The sequence below is a fragment of the Loxodonta africana genome, chromosome 4 (assembly GCF_030014295.1).
Source record: "Loxodonta africana isolate mLoxAfr1 chromosome 4, mLoxAfr1.hap2, whole genome shotgun sequence".
Lineage (NCBI taxonomy): Eukaryota > Metazoa > Chordata > Mammalia > Proboscidea > Elephantidae > Loxodonta > Loxodonta africana.
The window spans coordinates 112002397-112025649 of NC_087345.1; the positions used below are offsets into that span (position 1 = coordinate 112002397).

Consider the following 23253-nt stretch of genomic DNA (forward strand, 5'->3'; position numbering starts at 1 on the left):
CCTTTGCAGTTTTAAGTTCACTATTCTTGCAGAAGTCCTTGGGGATGTGTTTATTTATTCATTTAAATTATGAACTTAATTTCTTTGGAACTTTATGTATGAAGTTTCTCTAAGGCCTGTATTTAATCCAAAGAGGATTTCATTTGCTTCTGTGAGGCACCTTGGGATAATACATACTGTAACTATGTTAAACAAATTTTGGCTTGGGAATTTTGGGGCCCCGTAATAATGGGAATTCTGGCACCAAACCTTAAGTGAAAGTATGCTTGTCTTTGTATATCAGAGCCTCAGGAGAGTTTTTTTTTTAAACCCTTTTTTGACTCTGATTAGAGCCACAGCCAAGACAGCCACCCCTTTGGTCTTCTGTGAGTCACACCTTTCTCTGGATTATCATTGTGGGTGTCTCCGGTAGGTATCCACCACTTGTCTATCAGTTTGTTGTACTGTGGTGGCTTGTGTGTTGCTGTGATGCTGGAAGCTATGCCACCAATATTTCAAATACCAGCAGGGTCACCCATGTTGGACAAGTTTCAGTGGAGCTTCCAGACTAAGACAGACTAGGAAGAAGGACTTGACAGTCAACTTCTGAAGAAATTGGCCAGTGAAAACCTTATGAATAGCAGTGGAACATTGTCTGATATAGTACCAGAAGATGAGCCCTTCAGGTTGGAAGCCACTGCATATATGACTGGGAAAGAGCTGTCTCCTCAAAGTAGAGTCGACCTTAATGATGTGGATGGAGTAAAGCTTTCCGACCTTCATATGCTGATGTGGCATGACTCAAAATGAGAAGAAACAGCTGCAAACATCCATTAATAATCGGAACTTGGAATGTATGAAGTATAAATCAAGGAAAATTGGAAATGTCAAAAATGAAATGGAATGCTTGAAGATTAGTATCCTAGGCATTAGTGAGCTGAAATAGACTGGTATTGACCATTTTGAAACAGATAGCCATATGGACTGCTATGCTGGGAATGACAAATTGAAGAGGAACAGCATTGCATTCATCCTCTAGAAGAACATTTCAAGATCTATCATGAAATACAACACTGCCAGTGATAGGATAATATCCATATGCCTACAAGGAAGACCAGTTAAAATGATTACTATTTAAATTTACCCACCAACAACTAATGTCAAAGATGAAGAAATTGAAGATTTTTACTAACTTCTGTATTCTGAAATTGATCAAACATGCAATCAAAATGCTTTGATAATTACTGGTGATTGGAATGTGAAAGTTGGAAACAAAGAAGAAGGATCAGTAGTTGGAAAATATGGCCTTGGTGATAGAAACAACTCGGGAGGATTGCGTGATAGAATTTTGCAAGACCGATGACTCATTCATTGGAAATACCTTTTCAATAACATAAACGGTGACTATACACATGGACTTCACCATATGGAATACACAGGAATCAAATCAAATACATCTGTGGAAAAATGATGATGAAGAAGCTCTGTATCATCGGTCAGAAGAAGGCGAGTTGCCAGCTGTGGAACAGACCATCAATTGCTCGTATGCAAGCTCAAGTTGAAGCTGAGGAAAATTAAAACCAGTCTACAAGAGCCAAAGTATGACTTTTAGTATAAACCACCTGAATTTAGAGACCATCTCAAGAATAGCTTTGATGCATTGAACACTAATGACCAAAGACCACAGTTACAGGGTGACAACAAGGATATCATACATGAAGAAAGCAAAAGGTCATTAAAAAAAACAGGAAAGAAAAAAAGACCTAAATGGATGTCAGAAGATACTCTGAAACTTGCTCTTGAAATGTAGAGTAGCTGAAATGTAAGGAAGAGTTGATGAAGTAAAAGAGCTGAACAAAAGATTTGAAAGGGTGGCTTGAAAAGACAAACTCGAGTATTATGAAACATGTGAAGACCTGGAGTTAGAAAACCAAAGGGCAAAAACATGCTCAGCATTTCTTAAGCTGAAAGAACTGAAAAAAAATTCAAGCCTCGAGTTGCAATATTGAAGGACTCTATGGGCAAAAAATTAAATGATGCAGGAAGCATCAAAAGAAGATGGAAGGAATACACAGAGTCACTGTACCAAAAAGAACTGGTCGATGTTCAGCCATTCCAGGAGGTAGCATATGATTAAGAACCAATGGTATGAAAGGAAGATGTCCAAGCTGCACTGAAAACATTGGTGAAAAACAAGTCTCAAGGAAGTAATGGAATACCGGTTGAAATGTTTCAACAAATGGATACAGTGCTGGAAGTGCTTACTCGTCTATGCCAAGAAATTTGGCAGATAGCTACCTGGCCAACTGACTGGAAGAGATCGATATTTGTATCTATTCCATAGAAAGGTGATCCAGAAGAAAGTGGAAATTATGGAACAATGTCATTAATATCTCATGGAAGTAAAATTATGCTAAAGATAATTCAAAAATGGTTGCAGCAGTACATTGACAGGGAGCTGCCAGAAATTCAAGCTGGATTCAGAAGAGAAAGTGTAACTAGGGATGTCATTACCAAGGAGATGGATCTTGGCCGAAAGCAGAGAATACCAGAAAGTTGTTTACCTGTGTCTTATTGACTATGCAAAGACTGTGTGAATCATAACAAATTGTGGATAACATTGCAAAGAATGGGAATTCCAGAACACTTAATTGTGCTCACGCGGAACCTGTACATAGATCAAGAGGCAGTCATTCAAACAGAATAAGGGGATACTGCGTGGTTTAAAATCAGAAGAGGTGTTCATCAGAGTTTTATCCTTTGACCATACTTATCTAATCTGTATACTGAGCAAATAATCTGAGAAGCTGGACTATAAGAAGAACACTGCATCAGGGTTAAAGGAAGACTCATTAACAACCTGCATTATGCAGATGACAAAACCTTGCTTGCTAAAAGCGAAGAGGACTTGAAGCACTTATTGATGTAGATCCAAGACTGCAGCCTTCAGTATGGCTCACACCTCAAGACACCTCAACATAAAGAAAACAAAAATCCTCATGACTGGATTAATAAGCAGCATCAAGGTAAACAGAGAAAAAATTAAAATTGTCAAGGATTTCATTTTACTTAGATCTACAATCAACATCCATAGAAACAACAGTCAAGAAATCATAAAAAGACCTCTTTAAAGTGTTCAAAAGCAAAGATGTCACCTTGAGGATCAAAGTGTGCCTGACCCAAGCTATGATATTTTTGGTTGCTTTATATGCATGGGAAAGCTGGACAATGAATAAAGAAGAGCAAAGAAGAATTGATGTATTTGAATTATGGTGTTGGCAAAGAATATTCAATATACCATGGGCTATCAGAAGAACAAACAAATCTGTCTTGGAAGAAGAAGAGCCAGAATTCTTCTTAGAAGCAAGGATGGCAAGACTTTGTCTTACATACTTTGGGCATGTTATTAGGAGGAACTAGTCCCTGGAGAAGAACATCATGCTTGGGAAAGTAGAGGGTCAGTGAACAAAAGGAAGACCCACAATGAGATGGATCGACCCCAGTGGCTGCAACAATGGACTCTAACATAGCAAAGATCATGAGGATGGCCCAGGACTGGGCAGTGTTTTGTTCAGTCATACTTGGGGTTCCTTAGTTGGAACCCACTTGACAGCACCTAACAAAAACCTTTAGGTATCCCTGGTTATGTGCTTGGGTCTCTAATCCCACCTTCCACCATGCTTGGGGCTCAGACTTTGCTTCCTTTCTGTTTGTGTATGTCTGTGTATGCATGTGTGTGTGAGACATGTTACAACTCAGATTGTAGTTAATCATGAATGGACTAATGCCCTCAGAACCAACAATAAGTCCAGTGTATGATTACTGTTCTGAAATTTTTATGTATTTTCATTATTTCTGGCCTACGTTTGTTTCCTTCTCTTTACTGAAGAGATATTTTAAATATTTACCTGTCACTTTTAGGTGTTGTATACTTGGAAGGTACACTGTGCTGCTACTTCATTATATTCTATCTTTATCAGCTGTTAACAATGGAAAGTTCTTTATTTTGAACCCACATATTTGTCCCCATAATATATATTCACTTATACTAGATTTGAAGCAGTGTGAAACATAGCTGAACTTTCTTTACTAGATTGCTGCCGTACTTCTCAGAGGAATCCTTTTTTTTTTTTTTTTGCACATTCTGCTTATAGTTTCAGCCCCTTCACCATCATGCTCACTTACCTTTGAAAACACTTGAATTTCTCATTCTTCTTTCAGAATGATATTTAGAATCAAATCTAATATTTCAATTATGGCCCTTGCCCTCAAAGAATGATAACACAATGAACACACATAAATCAGTATGATAGTGTGCGTTGTTAAGTACTAGACAGTGTGGTCCAGAGTAGGGATAGACCAGAATGGGCCTGACTGCCTGGGGAAGGTTTCATTCAAGAGGCATCTTGGAGGCCTGTTTGGAAGAATTGGGAGGATTTACTTAGCCTATTTTTTTTCTTTTTTCTTTTATGTAGTTGAGACTAATAGCAACAGAATCAACATTCCACGTAAGTAGTCAGTTTGCATTTGAAATGATGGAAATTGAGAGTCTTTGAAGATTCTTGTGTAGGAATGTGAGTACACTCTCTTGGAAAAAATTGTCTGGCAGAATCTACTATGGAGCAGAAGAACAAGAGACCAAAGATGGGGGACCAATTAGGAGCCCGTTGTCCAAATTCATGTGTGAGGTGATGAAAGCATGAACTAGGGAGGTGGCAGTAGAAATTTACGCAAATGGGTGGATTGAAAGGTTAGGAGAATGGTGCGTTTCCAATGGACTAGTAAAGTGAAAAAAAGCAATAAGCTACAAAGTTACTAACTTGCACACAGCCAAGTAATCTACATTATGCAATGAACCGGTAGCCGGTAGCCGATGATAGTGACAATGTATTGTAAACAGGATGAAATATATCATAGTGTCAATGGAAACAGCCAGTAGCAGGCAGCATGCACTCAAGAGAGCCAATACAAATAATAATCCTTTGTTGTTTAGTAAATCTTTACAAAGGCTCTAAACACAGACGATTGGCATTGTTTTAAAACAGCTCATAATGGGCTAACTTTGTGCCTGCTTAGATAGCAGAAGAACAGATAACATTCATGTGATTATTTTAGTAATAAAAAATGTTTCCAATATGTAAAGCTTTTTTTTTTTTTTTGTAAGTGGCAAGTTTTCTATATCCTGTGGGCAATAAATGTGAATTGACAGGCCATCTACTGACACTAGCAAATCTCACCATATGATCCAAAATTATCCCAATGCTTATAAATACGAAGGAGAGTGGGATCGAGCTGATCTTCTAGTAAACCCATTGGATCCCTAGCTCCTGTGAAGTTTATTATCTATCGTGTGTTATAGTGATACCCTTTATTCAAATCATCTTCCAAGGCATTACAAGACTGTACCATCATTTCTGAAAGCTTAAAGGCTATAGTATAACAAGTTGACAATGTCAGAAGCATTAGGAGCAATTACCAATTCATCACATTCAAATACTTATTGAATTCTAAATATAGGAAGGTGAGATTAACTTGTGAAACCATATCTGAGTGGGTTAAGTCCGGATTGCCCTTAGTGTTCATCCACCTCTATATTAAGGTTTGAGAACTAGGTCACTTGGGCATGGCATTGTTTCTGAGAGAAGTTCCTACCCATGTTATTTATTTTGGTTGTCTTGAATTTTTCTTTACAATGATTTTGCTTTTATATCTGAATCTGCACCAGCATCTGTATCCATGTTTATATTTATATACCTACTTTTATGTGGTACAGCTTCTTTTTGAAAAATTTACTTAATCTTTCACTGGTCTAAAAATCTGATGTTTAAACCATCTGTTTGGTTTTTACTCCAAGGACTATATTTTTCACGTTCAGGTTTTCTAATTGGTTCTTTTTCATATTCATCTATTCTAGATTCATATCTTCCTGTTTTTTATTTCATGATATTTTGTTCTTTTAATGGATGTGTAATGTAAGGAAAATAATTAACTGAAAATGTCCCTGGGGGTTACTCTGGGTTGGCTAGACAATAAGCTGACTGGGAGTGGTCCCCTCCTTCAAAGGCTGCACCCTAACTCAGCTTCTCATGGCATCCAGGCTTCTTCTCCCGATCAGGAGCCTAATTATTATGGGCCTCATAGCTGGTGTTCCTAAACAATTCCTATAAACAGCTTTTTTTATTTTTTATTTATTTAAACAGCAGACACTTAAAATCCAAACTACCTGGTGTCCCAGCAGTTTGTGTTTGTTCACTGGTAAGGTTACTCTCAATCTTGCCCTACAAGAAATTAATTCAGGGAGATCTGCCTCTAAATCTAGACTCAATGTGATATCCAGCAGAGCAGCCTGGCACCTCTCTGTGTGATAATAGGAGGATAGGGGACCCATGTCTTGTCTTGTCCTTTTCCCTTTTCTAGTAAGTGTTCTTCCTTACCCATGCTGAGAGATACTGTGGCATCATCCTGAGCACTGTTACAAGGCAGGTGGAAACCACAGAGGGGTCCACCTGGCTTGAGAGAGATTATTCCTCACTTTATAATTGTTTTAAACATAATTTTTGAGAAGCCCTTCCAGAAGATTTCTTGATTGTTTACATTTCACTGGGAATGATAAAATCTTCTTATTGTTGAGTTTTTGGTTGTCTTCCTTAGCATTACTTTTACTCCTAGGTATTTGAATACTTGTTTGCAGATTTATCTTAGTAAGAGAATCAGTTACGGTTACGGGTCGCTTAATGTCCACAATGCATTCTCTAAAACAGGATGTTGTGTGATTTGGGCCTTTTGCAAACACCATAGTACAGGCATTCCCTGGATTATGAATGTCTAATTTGCGGATAACTTGTAGTTAAGAATGGACTGCCATAAAGCCTGTTATATTAAAAAAATGAATCAAATATACCGGGCAGTGCAATCACTTTGTATAGAAGAGACATAAGATACACACATTGCGTGTGGGAAGTAGTTGCCTTTGCTACATCCAGTTACATCCGCTATGTCTCATTCTCTGGTCAGGATTTCTGACCTCTGTTATAAGCTTATGGAACTACAGCCATATATTCAGTTGAAACAGACATCATACACTGCATGACTGTAATTCCTTTCTTCCTTGTCTGCCTCCTTTTCTATTTTCCTTTCTCTGTCTTCCTTTTTCTCTATTTCTCTCTAGGCCCACCTTTCCTGTCTCATGGTTTTTCTACTGCTTCCACATCCCATTACTCTTTAAAAACAAAAACTTTATTCCATTCTCTGCCTATCCCTTATGATCTTTTTTCTTTGATGGAGCAAATAGCAAGGAGGCAGATCCCCCCAGAACGATATCTTGGAAGAAAGTTGTGCTTTCCCAAGTGTTAATACTTTGATTTTGCACAGCAGAAGAATAATTCTACATAAACTTGGTTTCTTCAGCAAAACTTGTTATTGACTACCTGATTTTTGACAACATTGTCTGTTAGAGTGTTTAAGACTCATTGTCTGGTATAGAAAGATCCATGTATTTTAGACAGAATCTTTCTACTTGACCTATTAGGGGGCGTTGTGGTTATTGCACAAAGAACCTTTATTAATTTTTGAGAATGCTTTCCTGTTGTTAGGTGCCGTCGAGTCAGTTCCGACTCATAGCGACCCTATGCACAGCAGAACGAAACACTGCCTGGTCCTGTGCCATCCTTACAGTTGTTGTTATACTTGAGCTCGTTGTTGCAGCCACTGTGTCAGTTCACCTCGTTGAGGGTCTTCCTCTTTTCCACTGACCCTATACTTTGCCAAGCATGATGTCCTTCTCCAGGGACTGATCCCTCCTGACAACATGTCCAAAGCATGGAAGATGCAGTCTCGCCATCTTTGCTTCTAAGGAGCATTCTGGTTGTACTTCTTCGAAGACAGATTTGTTCGTTCTTTTGGCAGTCCATGGTATATTCAATATTCTTCACCAACACCGCAATTCAAAGGTGTCAGTTCTTCTTCAGTCTTCCTTATTCATGGTCCAGCTTTCACATGCATATGATGTGCTTGAAAATACCATGGCTTATCTCAGGCACACCTTAGTCTTCAAGGGACATCTTTGCTCTTCAACACTTTGAAGAGGTCCTTTGCAGCAGATTTACCCAGTGCAGTGTGTCATTTGATTTCTTGGCTGCTGCTTCCATGGCTGTTGATTGTGGATCCAAGTAAAATGAAATCCTTGACAACTTCAGTCTTTTCTCTGTTTATCATGATATTGCTCATTGGTCCTGTTGTGAGGCTTTTTGTTTTCTTTATGTTGAGGTGCAATCCATACTGAAGGCTGTGGTCTTTGCTCTTCATTAGTAAGTGCTTCAAGTCTTCTTTACTTTCAGCAAGCAAGGTTGTATTATCTGCATAATGCAGGCTGTTAATGCGTCTTCCTCCAATCCTGATGCCCCATTCTTCGTATAGTCCAGCTTCTCAGATTATTTGCTCAGCATACAGATTGAATAGGTATGGTGAAAGGATACAACCTTGACACACACCTTTCCTGACTTTAAGCCAGTCAGTATCCCCTTGTTCTGTCCGAACAACTTCCTCTTGATCTGTGTAACGGTTCCTCATGAGCACAATTAAATGTTCTGGAATTCCCATTCTTTGCAATGTTATCTGTAATTTTTTATGATCCACACAGTCGAATGCCTTTGCATGTCAATAAAACACAGGTAAACATCCTTCTGGTATTCTCTGCTTTCAACCAGAATCCACCTGACATCAGCAATGATATCCCTGGTTCCACGTCCTCTTCTGAAAGCAGCCTGAATTTCTGGCAGTTCCCTGTCAATATACTGCTGCAGCCGTGTTTGCATGATCTTCAGCAAAATTTTGCTTGCGTGTGATATTAATGATATTGTTCTATAATTTCTGCGTTCAATTGGATCACCTTTCTTGGGAATAGGTATAAATATGGACCTCTTCTAGTCAGTTGGCCAGGAAGCTGTCTTCCATATTTCTTGGCATAGACAAGTGAGCACCTCCAGTGTTGCATCCATTTGTTGAAACATCTCAATTGATATTCCACCAATTCGTGGAGCCTTGTTTTTCGTCAATGCCTTCAGAGTAGCTTGGACTTCTTCCTTCAGTACCATCAGTTACTGATCATATGCGATCTCTTGCAATGGTTGAACATTGACTAATTCTTTTTGGTATAATGACTCTGTGTATTCCTTCCATCTTCTTTTGATGCTTCCTGCGTTGTTTAATATTTTCCCCATAGAATCCTTCAGTATTGCAACTCGAGGCTTGAATTTTTTCTTCAGTTCTTTCAGCTTGAGAAATGCCAAGCATGTTCTTCCCTTTTGGTTTTCCATCTCCAGCCCTTTGCACATGTCATTATAATACTTTACCTTGTCTTCTCGAGCCGCCCTTTGAAACCTTCTGTTCAGTTCTTTTACTTCATCATTTCCTTTTGCTTTAGCTGCTCGACATTTGTGAACAAGTTTCAGAGTCTCCACTGACACCTATGTTGGTCTTTTCTTTCTTTCCTGTCTTTTCTGTGACCTCTTACTTTCTTCATGTATGATGTCCTTAATGTCATTTCACAGCTCGTCTGGTCTTCTGTCACTAGTGTTCAATGCATCAAATCTATTCTTCAGATCATCTCTAAATTCAGGTGGGATATACTTAAGTCATATTTTGGCTCTCATGGACTTGTTCTGTTTTTCTTCAGTTTCAGCTCGAACTTGCATATGAGCAATTGATAGTCTGTTCCATAGTCAGCTCCTGGCCTTGTTCCGACTGATGATATTGAGCTTTTCCGTCATCTCTTTCCACCGATGTAGTCGATTTGATTCCTTTGTGTTCCATCTGGCGAGGTCCATGTGTATACTCGCCGTTTATGTTGGTGAAAAAAGGTATTTGCAATGAAGAAGTCATTGGTCTTGCACAATTCTGTCATTTGATCACCAAGACCATAATTCCCAACTACCGATCCTTCTTCTTCGTTTCCAACTTTCGCATTCCAATCACCAGTGATTATCAATACATCCTGATTGCATGTTCGATCAATTTCAGAGTGTAGAAGCTGATAAAAATCTTCTAGTTCTTCATCTTTGGCCTTATTGGTTGGTGTGTATATTTGAATAATAGTCGTATTAACTGGTCTTCCTTGTAGGCATATGGACATTATTGTATCACTGACAGCGTTGTACTTCAGGTTAGATCTCGAAACGTTTGTTTTGATGATGAATGCAGCACCATTTCTCTTCAAGTTGTCATTCCCAGCATTGTAGACTATATGATTATCTGATTCAAAATGTACAATACCAGTCCAGTTCAGCTCACTAATGCCTAGGATATTAATGTTTATGCATTCCATTTCATTTTTGATGATTTCCATTTTTCCTAGATTCATACTTCGTACATTCCAGGTTCCGATTATTAATGGATGTTTTCAGCTATTTCTTCCCATTTTGAGTTGTCCCATATCAGCAAATGAAGGTCCCAAAAGCTATACTCCATCCACATCATTAAGGTCGACTCAACCTGGGGTGCTCATCTTCCAGCACTATATCAGACAATGTTTTGCTGCTATTCATAAAGTTTTCACTGGCTAATGCTTTTCAGAAGTAGACTGCAGGATCCTTCTTATTAGTCTGTCTTAGTCTGGAAGCTCAGCTGAAACCTGTCCTCCATGGGTGACCCTGCTGGTATCTGAATACCAGTGGCACACCTTCCAGCATCACAACAATACGCAAGCCCTCACATTATGACAAACTGATAGACACGTGGGGGATGCTTTCCTGGGTTTTCCTTTTATGGAATGCATTTCGTTGTCTTCATTTTCTATTTTTGCCCTTCACTTTATCATATATTTACTTGTTTATTTCACACTACATCTATGTTCTTTATGTCTAATGAGTCCCAAAAACCAAAACAAAACAAAAACCAAACCAATTGCCATAAAGCCAATTTTTGACTCATAGTGACTCTATATGACAGAGTAGAACTGCCCCATTGGGTTTCCAACTCTGTAATCTTTTTGGAAGTAGACTGCCACATCTTTCTTCTGTAGAGTGGCTGATGGGTTTGAACCACTGGCCTTTCAGTTAGTAGCCAAGAGCTTTAACCATTGCATCATCAGGGCTCCTTTGTTACATATGAGTATCAGTTAATAAGCCCTTTCATAGGCTATACTCCTGAAAATTAATTTTCGGTTTTTAGCCAAATGTTATTTTTATACCTCTTCATTCCCTTTTGGAAACCCTGGTGGCGTAGTGGTTAAGTGCTATGTCTACTAATCAAAAGGTTGGTAGTTCGAATCCACCAGGTGCTCTTTGGAAACTCTATGGGCCAGTTCTACTCTGTCCCATAGGGTTGCTGTGAGTTGGAATCGACTTGAGGGCAATGGTTTTTTTTCATTCCCTTTTGATGTATTGCAAATACTTAAATGTAATGTGTATACATCTGTATTTGTTTCTCTGAATTACTCTCACTGTAAGAATCTTTTCCCCATTGTCTTCTAGCTTACATTTAAAATTAATGCTATTTTCTCATAAATTTAGCATTTCCCTCCATTCTATCAGGGGCAATTACATCTTAGCTTTTTAAAAATTTTTTTTACTTTGCTGTTTGTTCTTCAGGCAATAAAATTGTCAGTGAAGGTTGTAAGTTTCTATATGTTTTTTCTCCTCAGTGAGTGGTTTACAATGAAAATAAGTGAAGTTGATTTTATTCAAACCAGAGCACAACTATTTCATTAGACCAGGAATCAACATTTCTGTAATGATTGCTTAGTAGAAAAACAAATCTAAAAGAAGGCTATGGTTCTTTCTTATCACAGGTGCCATGCATCAACCCCCTTCTTACATCCACATCAGGGTGTGCTGGAGTAAATTGTGACTAGTGAAGTTTTCTTCACATAATATACCAGGTATCAGACACATCCCCTAAGGGCTCTATTATATTACTGTTTTCATTTCCTGTACAGTGCTTTGTTATCATGTCACTCTTGATTAAAGGATTGCCTGTCCTTTCTAAATTTTATATAATAATACTGGAGAGCTTTTTAAATCCTGTGGAGCATAGTTCTACTCTGAAACACATGGGGTTGCCATGAGTTGGAATTGACTTGATGACAACTGGTTTTATAGTTGCATCAGAAAATTTCTGGCACAAATATCTGTACATTAATGAATTCTGTTGCATTGTTATGAAAGCAGTTATTATTTTACATTGAGCACACCTGTCATCAGTATATGCCCAGTTTTTCCTAGTCTATCTCTCACCAAAGAGGATGCACTACGATAGCACACACATTTTTTTATTACGTTATTCTTCAGAGGTGCAACAGTGTCAGAGATACAAATAGTAAAGAGGTTTGTAGTGTTTTCTCGAACATGTGGGTTTTTTCTAGGACATTAGAGTAAACATCATCAGTACTGACTAAAATAATATCAGATGAGTTAGAAAACACTAATATTGTATTTCTCTTGAAACCAAGAGGAAGGAAAACAGGTTTGTGATAATGTTAGAAATATATATTTGAGTCTGAGTTGAGGGAATGTCTGGAGGCAAGTGGCTAGTAATGAGGATTCAGCCTCTTCCACCCACTGTGAATCTTGACCGAAGTCCTCAAGTAGACTTAGGTGCCTTTCAGGAAAGCAGAAGCTGTCAACCATGACACTGTGAGAGTCAAAATTAGCTTTATATGCAATGTCAGATAAATAGGCCTAGAGCGATTTTAGGGATTTTGCAGCCCTCTAGATTTTCTCCTGAATGACTGGTAAATGATGATACTCATTGATGGGAAAGAGAATAAATACCTCCTTTTTCCATACAATGATTATCATTCAGTTGTCTGAACAAGGTAATATTTATTACAAAGAGCTTTAACTAAATTATTATCTATTATTTTTGGTCAGTCAAGTGTAAATGACTGAATACAAGATCTTTTCACCCATATTTTGGAGGGAGGTGGGGGAAGAGCGAAGGAAGGCACTTGGCACCTGAAGCAGCAGTGGGGTAAATGATACTACTTATTGGGTTGAATAGTGGTTACAGGAAGGGAAGGCTAGGGATACAGATGGAGAACAGAGTACTTTGCAGTCTTGCTGACTTGGCAGTCTTGCTGAGGAAAGGCCTTGTTTAACTTCAGTAGGGTGGGGATAAATACAAGATATGCACTGAGCTATTTTAATCGTGCAGCTGCAGATGCAGGCAGCTCTACGCTGTAGGATTTGGAAAGTTCTATTTTTAAAAGCATGATTGCCTTTACATAAATTAAGGAACAGGATCCCCATTAATTGGTGTCAATATTTAGTTCACGCTATAGTCAATACATATTATTTTCTTTTATAATTTTTGGTGTTGACTATAGTAGGGTTTCCTTGCCTGATGTTAAAAAAAAAAAATAGAGAAAAGAAAAAAAATTGTATTCAGAACCAGTATTTGTTTAGATATCCACTCTTTGAGCCTCTGCCTGGAACTCTGCTGTCTATCCAATTTCTAGACTGTTCTTGCTGTCTTGTTTTTGAATCTGCTGCCTTATATTATGGTACATACTATACAATTAAAAATCTATCTGCCTCTATAGAGTCATTTAACTAAGCTGCTCCCCATATTCCATTACAGGAAATAAATTCAGATTTTTCTAGATGATAGGAAACAACTACAATACAGTACAACTACTTTTGGAGTGCCATATTTATTCTTGATCAGTGTTTTCATATTATTGACTATAAGCATAACACTGTTCTCAGTATTATATAATGTATTTCTGCCTCTCCTGAGCTCTGGGAAAGCATAAGTTACACTTCTACATTTTGCATTTTACTAATATTTTTTCATTAGAACAAATCCAGGGTTTTGTAAGTCCGTCCACTAAACTAGGACCAAAGTTGTATAAGATATAGAGAATACAGTTAATTTCTGTTCCTTCTTAAGGAAATGTCTGGCAGCACTTTTAGTTGAAGTATTCTGGCATCAAAATAAGAAAACACAACCTAACTGTAGTTACATAGTTTACATATTTCTTAAATTCCCCTGATCATTGCTTTGGAATCATCCAGATGTTCTATGGGTTAATACTTTTGTTCAGTTTAATTACATTAAATTATCTTCTGAAATTAAAGAGGTTGTTTATTGAATTCTCCAGTGTTGCTTCCTATTGTTGACTGCTGGCAATTTTAAATTAAAATCATTATTCTTCATAATTCCCATACTTATGGAGTTTAGAATTGCCTACAACTTCCCCTGGGCAGACATGAAGAACGTAACTTTTTATGATATAATACATTCTGCCTGAGATTACTTTTCTTAAAACAAGACAGTTGCTTTTTCTTTAGGTCATTGTTTGAAAAGTAGAGTTAAATGAATGTGCTAAAGCTTTACTTGTATTTTTAACAGCTTCCCTTAAAGTTGACATATATCAGAAAGATCTTTCTGCTGTAGGAGCTTTGTCAATCTTTGTTGTTGTCAGATGTCATCAAGTCAGTTACAACTCATAGTGACGCCATGTACAACAGAAGGAAACCCTGCCAGGTCCTGCGCCATCCTCACAGTCGTTGCTATGCTTGAACCCATTGTTGCAGCCATCGCGTTAGTCCATCTTGTTGAGGATCTGGGGTGGTGGTTGGGCTGCTTTCATTTCCCTCCTAGTATTTATTATGACAGCTAGGTGACACAACCCTGGAGTCTAACTTAGTAGTATTTTGAAAGTTTTCAGTGATCATATACTTTTTGCAGTTCCTATTTTATTCAGTGAAAGAGACAAAATGGTCAGAAAGATAGAAGGAATCTTGGTGAGTATTATTTCATCAAAAAGCAAAGGGAATGTGTTTAAACAAAATCGTAGCAAACCATAGAGTCAAATGCTAAAGCAAGTTTTGATAATTATGAATCATTGACATAAAAAGCAATTTTAGTACAGTGTAGTATTGATTTTTTTATAAAATTCACAGGGCAATAGTCTGAGAGTCAAGACTACTTCCTAGGATTGACAGGATCACTGAAAGTGCTTGGATAGCCTCTACCTGACCATATTTTTAAAGAGATGAGAAAGAATCAGTACTGGGTAGAAACTGCCCATGCACAGGAAACATGGATGAAGCAGGGTGAGGAGGCAGGGGAGATGGGATTTAAAAAATTTGCACATCAAAAGTTCCCTTTGGAAAGGAAGAATGGCCTTTGTTCTCTGAGACATACAAGGGAATGTAGAGAGGTTTGTGGATGATACTGGAATTTTTTAGATGGAGAAGAGGAAATGCTAAGGTCATGTGGGAGAATTTCCATATGCTCAGAAAATGAAAGAGAGGTTATCTACTGAAGTGGTGCTCAGATTGGGAGCCTCACATTGGACAGTATTTGCATGGAGAGCAGCAAAGAGGAATAGAGTTTATAGTAGAGCAATGATGCTCAAAACTGATTAAGTCACTCTCTTGCTGGAAGTCTTTCATCAGAATTGTTTGACTAGCAAGAAAAGTATATATTCTTTTTTTCTTGGTTTACATTAACTTTGTGATTTGTGACAGAACGCAGTGGGAAAAACAGCTTTGGACAAATGAAACTATACTGATTGGCTTCATGTAACTTCGTTAGTTCCTGAGCTAAGACTCGGTTTCCCCCGTGAGAACCCAACACTGATATAGTCAGGAGTTTAGGATGGTTTTGACCCAAGTTGAATTTGCTATTCATCCCAAGTGCAATTTGTACATATTTTAAATCGGGGAAGTAATCAGACTCCACTCTCCTTTATTGTTCACTCCCTTGCAACACGCACTGTGTTTGTCTTAAGATTTTATGCTCATTTTGTGCTGCAGGAGCATTGGTTAAGATGACTTCTTCAACTTACGAGTCTCCCTCTGCCTGCACACACCTTCCTTATACTTAACTAAATAGTTTTCATCTTTCAAGACCTTGACTTCAACTTGATCTTCTTCATAATGCTGTCTACAGCCATAGCTGTTCTTCTCTGACTAGTGAATTCTCTTCAGTTCCAATCTTCATTTTCATATTTCTCTATTTTCTTAGATAACTGATAATTTTCTTGTGCGAAGGAACATATCTTCTATTTCTTTTAGATCCATTCACCATAGTCTAGTACCAAGTTTTAATAAATGTCCATGTATTTAATTACTTGTAATTGATGTTTTATTTTAATATGGTGAGTCTACTAGATGATATTTAAAAAATATATAATCCCTATAGTATTTTTTTTTTATGATTTGCTACAGATAATGGTTGTTACAGTTAAATATTTTTTGGTGTTTCAGATATTCTTAATAAGCTTTATTAACTTAGTAGTTTAAAGGATTGTTTTTAAGTTTTATTTTTGTCTTCATTTTCTTGGTTCCGTACACACTCAGGTGGCTCCAAGCCATGACTTCCAATGATGTCATGGTAACCTGGCAGAGAATCCTTGGGTTAAGGTGTTCTTTCTTCCTTTCCCGGAAACGTGTTTAGCTGTTATATCCACCTCCCCTATGTTCCCCCCCCCTCTGCATTTCATCCCTTATGATTAAATTTTACTTTTCATGCCCTATATTTTTACTATCCCTTCCTATATAGACAATATGAAGCCATGGTATGTTTGATGTACATAGTATAGAGAAATGCAGTAATAATGTCATGTATAATAACTTCTTTTAAATTTAACTCATTATTAGTAAAGCTACTTGTCTTAGTTATCTAGTGCTGCTATAACAAATACCACAAGTAGGTAGCTTTAACAAAGAGAAATTTATTCTCTCACAGCCTAGGAGGCTAGAAGTCTGAATTCAGGGTGCCAGATCCAGGGGAAGTCTTTCTCTCTCTGTCTGCTCTGGGAGAAGGTCCTTTTTATCAATCTTCCCCTCATCCAGGAGCGTCTCAGCATATGGACCCAGCGTCTGAACGGCGCGCTCCCCTCCTTGTTCTTCATTCTTGGTGGCACGAAGTCCTCTCCTCTCTGCTTGATTTTCTCTTTTATATCTCAAAATAGATTGACTGAAGATACAACTTAATCCTGTAGATTGAGTCCTGCTTCACTAACATAACTGCCTCTAATCCTGCCTCAGTAACGTCATAGAAGTTAGGACTTAAAACACATAGGATAATCACATCAGATCACAAAATGGTGGACAACTACACAATACTGAGAATCATGGCCTAGCCAAGTTGATACACATTTTTGGGTCACATAATTCAGTCTCTCATTTATTTATTAATTCATTCATTAATTTACTTACCATTTATCCCATAATTTGATTGTTATTGGCTAGTGGTAATTTTTAAGGAGCCCTTGTGGGACAACAGTTAAGTGCTTGGCTTCTGGCTGAAGGATTAGTGGGAGAAAAGACCTGGTGATCTGCTCCGATAAAGATTACAGCCAAGAAAACCCTATGAGGCAATTCTACTCTGTCCTATAGCGTCACTATGAATTGGAATCGACTCCACGGCACACAGTAACAACAGCAGCGGTGGTAATTTGCATGGCTCATTCAAGCCAAGGCACTATTTAATAGTAAAAAAAGAAAGAAACATTTAATTTGAATAATAAATTTTTTGCAAAGGTGTATATGTGGCCTACAAAGACATATTTGTGTTTATCTTAGGAATCAAACATTTTAAGTCCAGTGCAGGATGGAACAAAGAAACCTCAGATTGACAGCAATAAGAGCAACAACTACCGGATTGTTAAAGAGGTCAGCAGATATAAAGTATTTTTGTATGGGTTTTTGTTTGTATGACGTTTAATAGCTCTTGCTTAAATATTATATTTGATATTTGTATTTGTTCTAGCTAATTTTTTTCTCTCTTTAAGATTTTGATTAGGCTAAGTAAACTCTGTGTACAAAACAAAAAGTGTCGGAATCAACATCAGCGGTTGCTGAAAAACATGGGTGCTCATTCAGTGGTGCTGGATCTTCTGCAGATACCCTATGAAAAGGTTAGTTCCCTGTTACTTTTTCCTTTGCCTTTTTATTTTGATACCATTTCAAATGTACAGAAAGTGCCAAAAAACTTTTTTCTCCCTGGACTATTTTTAAATAAGCTGCCAACCTGATGTCCATCATCCCTGACCACTTTAGTGTGCGTTTCCTGCAGCAAGGACACTCCTCTACATAAACACACCACAACCCTCCAGATCAGGAAAGAGGGTGACCTTACTGCCACCTCATCTTCAGACCCCATTCAGGTTTCTCCCACTGTCCCAGCTGTGTCCTGTATGATGGAAGGGTCCGCTTCACAATCACATGCTATGTCTGGTTGTCAAGTCTATTTAAATCTCGTTACCCTGGAGCCCTCATGACACTGAGACTTGAAGGCTAGACCAGTTATTTTGAAGAATGCACCTCAGTTTGGATCATCTCATGTTCCTTATGATCAAAAGCAGTTATACATTTTTGGCAGGAACATGAGTGATGCTGAATTCTCCAACTTGTCCCATTACGGATTTTCTTAGTTACCTAGTACTGCTATAACGGAAATACCACAAGTGGGTGGCCTTAACAAACAGAAATTTATTTTCTCACAATTTAGGAGGCTAGAAGTCTGAATTAAGGGTGCTGGCTCTAGGGGAAGGCTTTCCCTCTCTGTCAGCTCTGGAGGAAGGTCATTGTCTCTTCTGAGCTTCTGAGCAATTTTCATGTGGCTTGGCATCTGTTTTCCCCCATCTCTGCTGCTTCTCTATGCTTAATCTGCTCTTCTGATATCTCAGTGGTGATTGGCTTAAAACATACTCTACACTTATATGGCCTCTTAAATAACAAAGAAAACCCTATTCCCAAATGGAATTATAACCACAGGTCTAGGGGTTAGGATTTACAACACATAGTTTTTGGGAACACAGTTCAATCCATAACAATGATGATGTTCACTTCAATCACTTGATTAAGGTAGTGTCTGCCAGACTACTCCACTGTGAAGTCACTCATCCTCTTTTTCTAATTAATAAATGTTTTGTGGAGGAGTACTTTGAAATATCATGTTCTTCATCAAAATTTCAATTTATTCACTCATTTATTTTTATCAGTATGAACTTGTGGATTCTCATTTTATCCAGTAGCTGATAATAGGTTACTATCATTATTTATTTTGATTCTCAGATTGTCCCAGATCTGGCCAGTAGAACCCCATCAAGCTGGCTTCCCTGTCCTCCTAGCATGTTCCCATCATTCTTTGAGGACTTCCTTGCTTTCTGGCACAATAAAATGTTTCAAGTTCATCTTGTGTTCTCCCTGCTTCAACTCTGGAATCAGCAATTTCTTCAAGAAGCTTCAGTTCCTTTTGGTGGAGAATGGTATTTAGAAGCAAAGTTCTGAGTACTGAGCATGCTTTTTGCTATTGGAATGTTGGTACTCCCAGGCCCTTTAAATGTACAGAGCTAGGAAATATATGTATGTGTGTGTTTGTATGTGTGTATGCATCTACACATATGGACATCATGTTTAGTAAAGTAGAGAGTCAGAAAAAAAGGAAAAGATACTCAACAAGATGGACTGACACAGTGGCTGCAACAATGGGCTCGAGTATAACAACTATTGTGGGGATGACGCAGGACTGGGCAGTGTTTCATTCTGTTGTACATGGGGTTGCTGTGAGTTGGAACTGATTCAACAGCACCTAACAATAACAACATGTACACACATAAACACACATGTACAATTAACTTGCATTTACTTTCCTATCTGTATTATTGAAAACCATGGGTTCATGCTGATACCTCTAATCCCAGCACCACGGGGCTCATTTTAGTTTCTCTTTTTCAGTATTGTACCTCCATTCTCTGATAGTGGGAAACCTGCCCCACTCATTGTCTTTAATATATGTTTACTTATTTGGCTAATGCCCTGTATGTAACTAATCTTCCATCTCTGCTGCTGCTCCATGCTCCATGTGAATGCCCTCTGCGTTCCCCTCAGGCCCTGACACCTCCCAGTGTGGATGTCCTCTTCATCCCTCTGGTGTACCAGCACTCCATGCCAGTTTCTCTCTGTGTGGATACCTTCCTCACTTGGACTTTTACTTCCTGTGCCGGGCTGCCTCTAACTTGTTGTTGTTAGTTGCTGTGAGTTGGTTCTAACTCATGGCAACCCCCATATATGCAGAGTAGGACTGCTCTGTAGAGTTTTCAAGGCTCTAATCTTTCAGAAGCAGATTGCCAGGCCTGTCTTCTGAGGCGCTTCTGGGTAGATTCAAACCTCCAACCTTCTGGTTAGTAGTTGAGTGCTTAACTGTTTGTGCCACCCAGGGATCAACTAGTTACTTTATAATATGTAAATCCATGAGGTCCCTGGGTGACACAACAGTTTGCACTTGACTACTAACCAAAAGGTTGGTGGTTCAAACCCACCCAGAGGTGCTGTGGAAGAGAGACCTGTGATCTGCTTCCATAAAGATTACAACCAAGAAAACTCTGTGGAAGAGTTCTACTCTGTAACACTTGGGGTTGCCAAGAGTCGGAAAAGACAGCAACAAAATTGTTTTTTTAAAGATTTATTATTGTAATTGTTTTATCATTGATATTGTAGTGTTTAAGTATTGGTCATGTGGTCAATTCTCTTTTTCAGTAATTGTAGTATGTACTATTTTGTTACTATGTTTGCTTTTATGGGTTTTCTCAGTTTTGATAACTAGATTGTTCAGAAATAGAAACAGAATAAGATGAATGTTTCAAAGAAATATCAGATACAGTAGAATTGGCTCTGATGTCCTTCTGTACTGGCCAGATTTTCAATGAGAATTGGATCTTTACATGATTGAAGTCCTTTTATATCTTTTAACTATCTAGATTAAACAAGTAAAAGAAAAGGATTAGTGGATTTGGAAATATTTTTTATTTTTTAGTTGCAAATAGAGTTATTATTATTATTTGCTTGTTGTCTAGTTAGCTAATCCTTATTTTAAATATGAGAAGGTTGGCCTGTTGATGACCTTAGGATGTTTGTTTAATTATAGATGGCATAAACTATAGACTGTTAGACTAGGAAAAACAGAAAAACTTTAAATTCATTTAATATAATGAATTCATTTCATACTCGAAACATGGGTCCATTTTCATCTCTGGCATTGACCACATGACAAATGGCACTTTCAGCTACACAGAACAATTCTAAGTGGTTTTAGTGATATTGTCAAATGACTACTTTTTACAAGAGAGCTTTACATTCTTTGTGAATTTTGAGACTTAAATTTCCTGTTGAGATTCTGAAAACTTTTCAGTTTATGTCAAAAAAGTGATAGTAGCACATTATATATAGCCCTCTAATTAGGACTTTGGAAAATGACATGAATAAAGAAGATGACTTAAGAGTACTTGTATTAAGAAAGAGGGGGACAGATGAAGAGATGGATAAGACAGGAGTGGAGAAACCAAAGAAGGAAAAGAAAAAGAAAGGTGAAAATGAGAGACAAAATTAAAAAGCAAAAGGAGGGGGCAGAGAGTTTAGGGGGGAAAATAGAGATAATGTGAGAAATATATAGAGAGAAAATTTTGCAGGGTTGAAGCGAGAGGAAAAGTGAGTGGAGAGGAGAGAGCTGAAGGACAAGAGGAGAAGGAGTAGATGCTGAGAGAACAGTGGGAGAAGGATGAGAAAGAGAGGGATCTAGAAAGTGGGGAAAGTAGAGAAAAAAGAAAAAAAACAGCAAGATACACAGAAACATTGGGAAAGGGAGAAACATAAGAGGGGCAAGGCCTACAAGGTGCTATAGAGAAGCAGGGAGAAACAGAGTATCAGGGAGACAGAGAGAGAAAGGGAAGACAAAAGAGATGTGGGGACAGAGACGGGGAGAAAGAAGCAGCTATGGACACGAATGGGAAAACAGCAGACAATCAGAAAGACTGGGGAGAAAGAGAAATGAGCTATGAAACCAAGAGTTGAAACAGTGGAGCAGAACAGATGCAGGAGGAGAAATAAAGAGAAGGTGAGAAATAGATCTAGCAAACAGAGAGGGGGATGGAAAAGAAACTGGGAGAGGGATGGAATCAGAAAGGGCACAGAGAAAGCAGAGCTTAGAGCACGTCAGAGAGAAAAAAAGTACAACTGTGAAAGAACAAAATTTTTTATAGTATTTTTGCTATATTAATAGTATGTTAATACTATAGTTTTTAATACTATTTTTACTATGTTTCTCTGTGTTATGTGCTACTTTTTAACTTACAGAATGATGAAAAGATGAATGAAGTAATGAATCTCGCCCACACATTCCTGCAGAATTTCTGTCGGGGAAACCCACAAAATCAAATTCTTCTTCATAAACATCTGAATTTGTTTTTAACTCCTGGTGTAAGTATTTTAATGACTTCAAGTATTTTTGGTAGAGTGTCCATCAAATTTGTTTTAGTAGCATTGTGAATAAGAGTTTTATTACTCTTAATCATCCCATTTTGCCCTCGTAAAATGGAGTATGTTTTATTTCCATTGTGGAAACATTTAAAGAAACTTGAAAAATCACATGAATTTTACCTGCAAGTGATAATTTCATTTATATGTATGTAGTTTAATGTGAAAAAAAAAAGATATGGTAGAACAAAGAACTAACTCTGTAATGCCACGAGTAAGATACATACGGAAAATTCAAAGGTAGAGTTAACTCTGACGGGGCTTTAAAGTGTTTTCCAGATACTAGGGAAGAATTCACTTTAAATAATAGGTAATTAAATAAATCTCAAGAATACTATTGCCAGCATGATAAATTTTATGATAGCTCCTTTTCCCAACTAAATTCCCTTGTGAGTTCAGTTTTCTTTTAATAGTTAATGATGTCATTGAATTTTGTAGAAGACTTGCACAGAAAACTCACTATGGCGTTGTATAAAGTATGTAACTGATCACAAGCAGAGAAATTAGCCTAAGTACTGTAAAATAGAAAATTGATCTTGTCAGAATTACGGAGGCCTGCTCCTCTGTGTTTAGCTTCTTGAAGCAGAAACCATGAGGAATATCTTCATGAACAATTACCATCTGTGCAATGAAATCAGCGAGAGAGTCGTCCAGCACTTTGTGCACTGCATTGAGACACATGGCCGCCACGTGGAGTACCTGAGGTTTTTGCAAACGATTGTAAAAGCAGATGGTAAATATGTGAAGAAATGCCAGGATATGGTAATGACAGAGGTATGATCTTCGTTTGCATTTTTTCAGCTTCACATAAGTAATATGCTCAAATATGCGTTTTCAGTTTTTTTTTTTTTTAATGAATTTGTGTATTTTAAACAATGGGTAAAATCCTATGAAATCTTTTACATTATTTGGGAGTGAAAGAGGCAAAATTTTTTACTCCTAAGTTTTCAATATTAAAACAAAGATGTGTAAACTCTGCTTTTCCAGGCTATGTTCCTGAAATATTGAA

The 23253-nt window shown here is 37.7% G+C and overlaps 1 protein-coding gene across 7 annotated transcripts in view; it reads left to right on the forward strand.

The window, feature by feature from the left end:
* Positions 1–23253, forward strand: part of ITPR2 (inositol 1,4,5-trisphosphate receptor type 2) — a 537466-nt gene that overhangs the window by 226015 nt on the left and 288198 nt on the right. For all 7 annotated transcript variants that reach the window (XM_064284462.1, XM_064284460.1, XM_064284461.1 and 4 more), the window contains 4 exons: positions 17514–17603; positions 17723–17848; positions 22065–22187; positions 22818–23018. In XM_064284462.1, coding sequence (XP_064140532.1) covers positions 17514–17603; positions 17723–17848; positions 22065–22187; positions 22818–23018 — 540 coding nt within the window. The remainder of the gene's footprint in view (positions 1–17513; positions 17604–17722; positions 17849–22064; positions 22188–22817; positions 23019–23253) is intronic.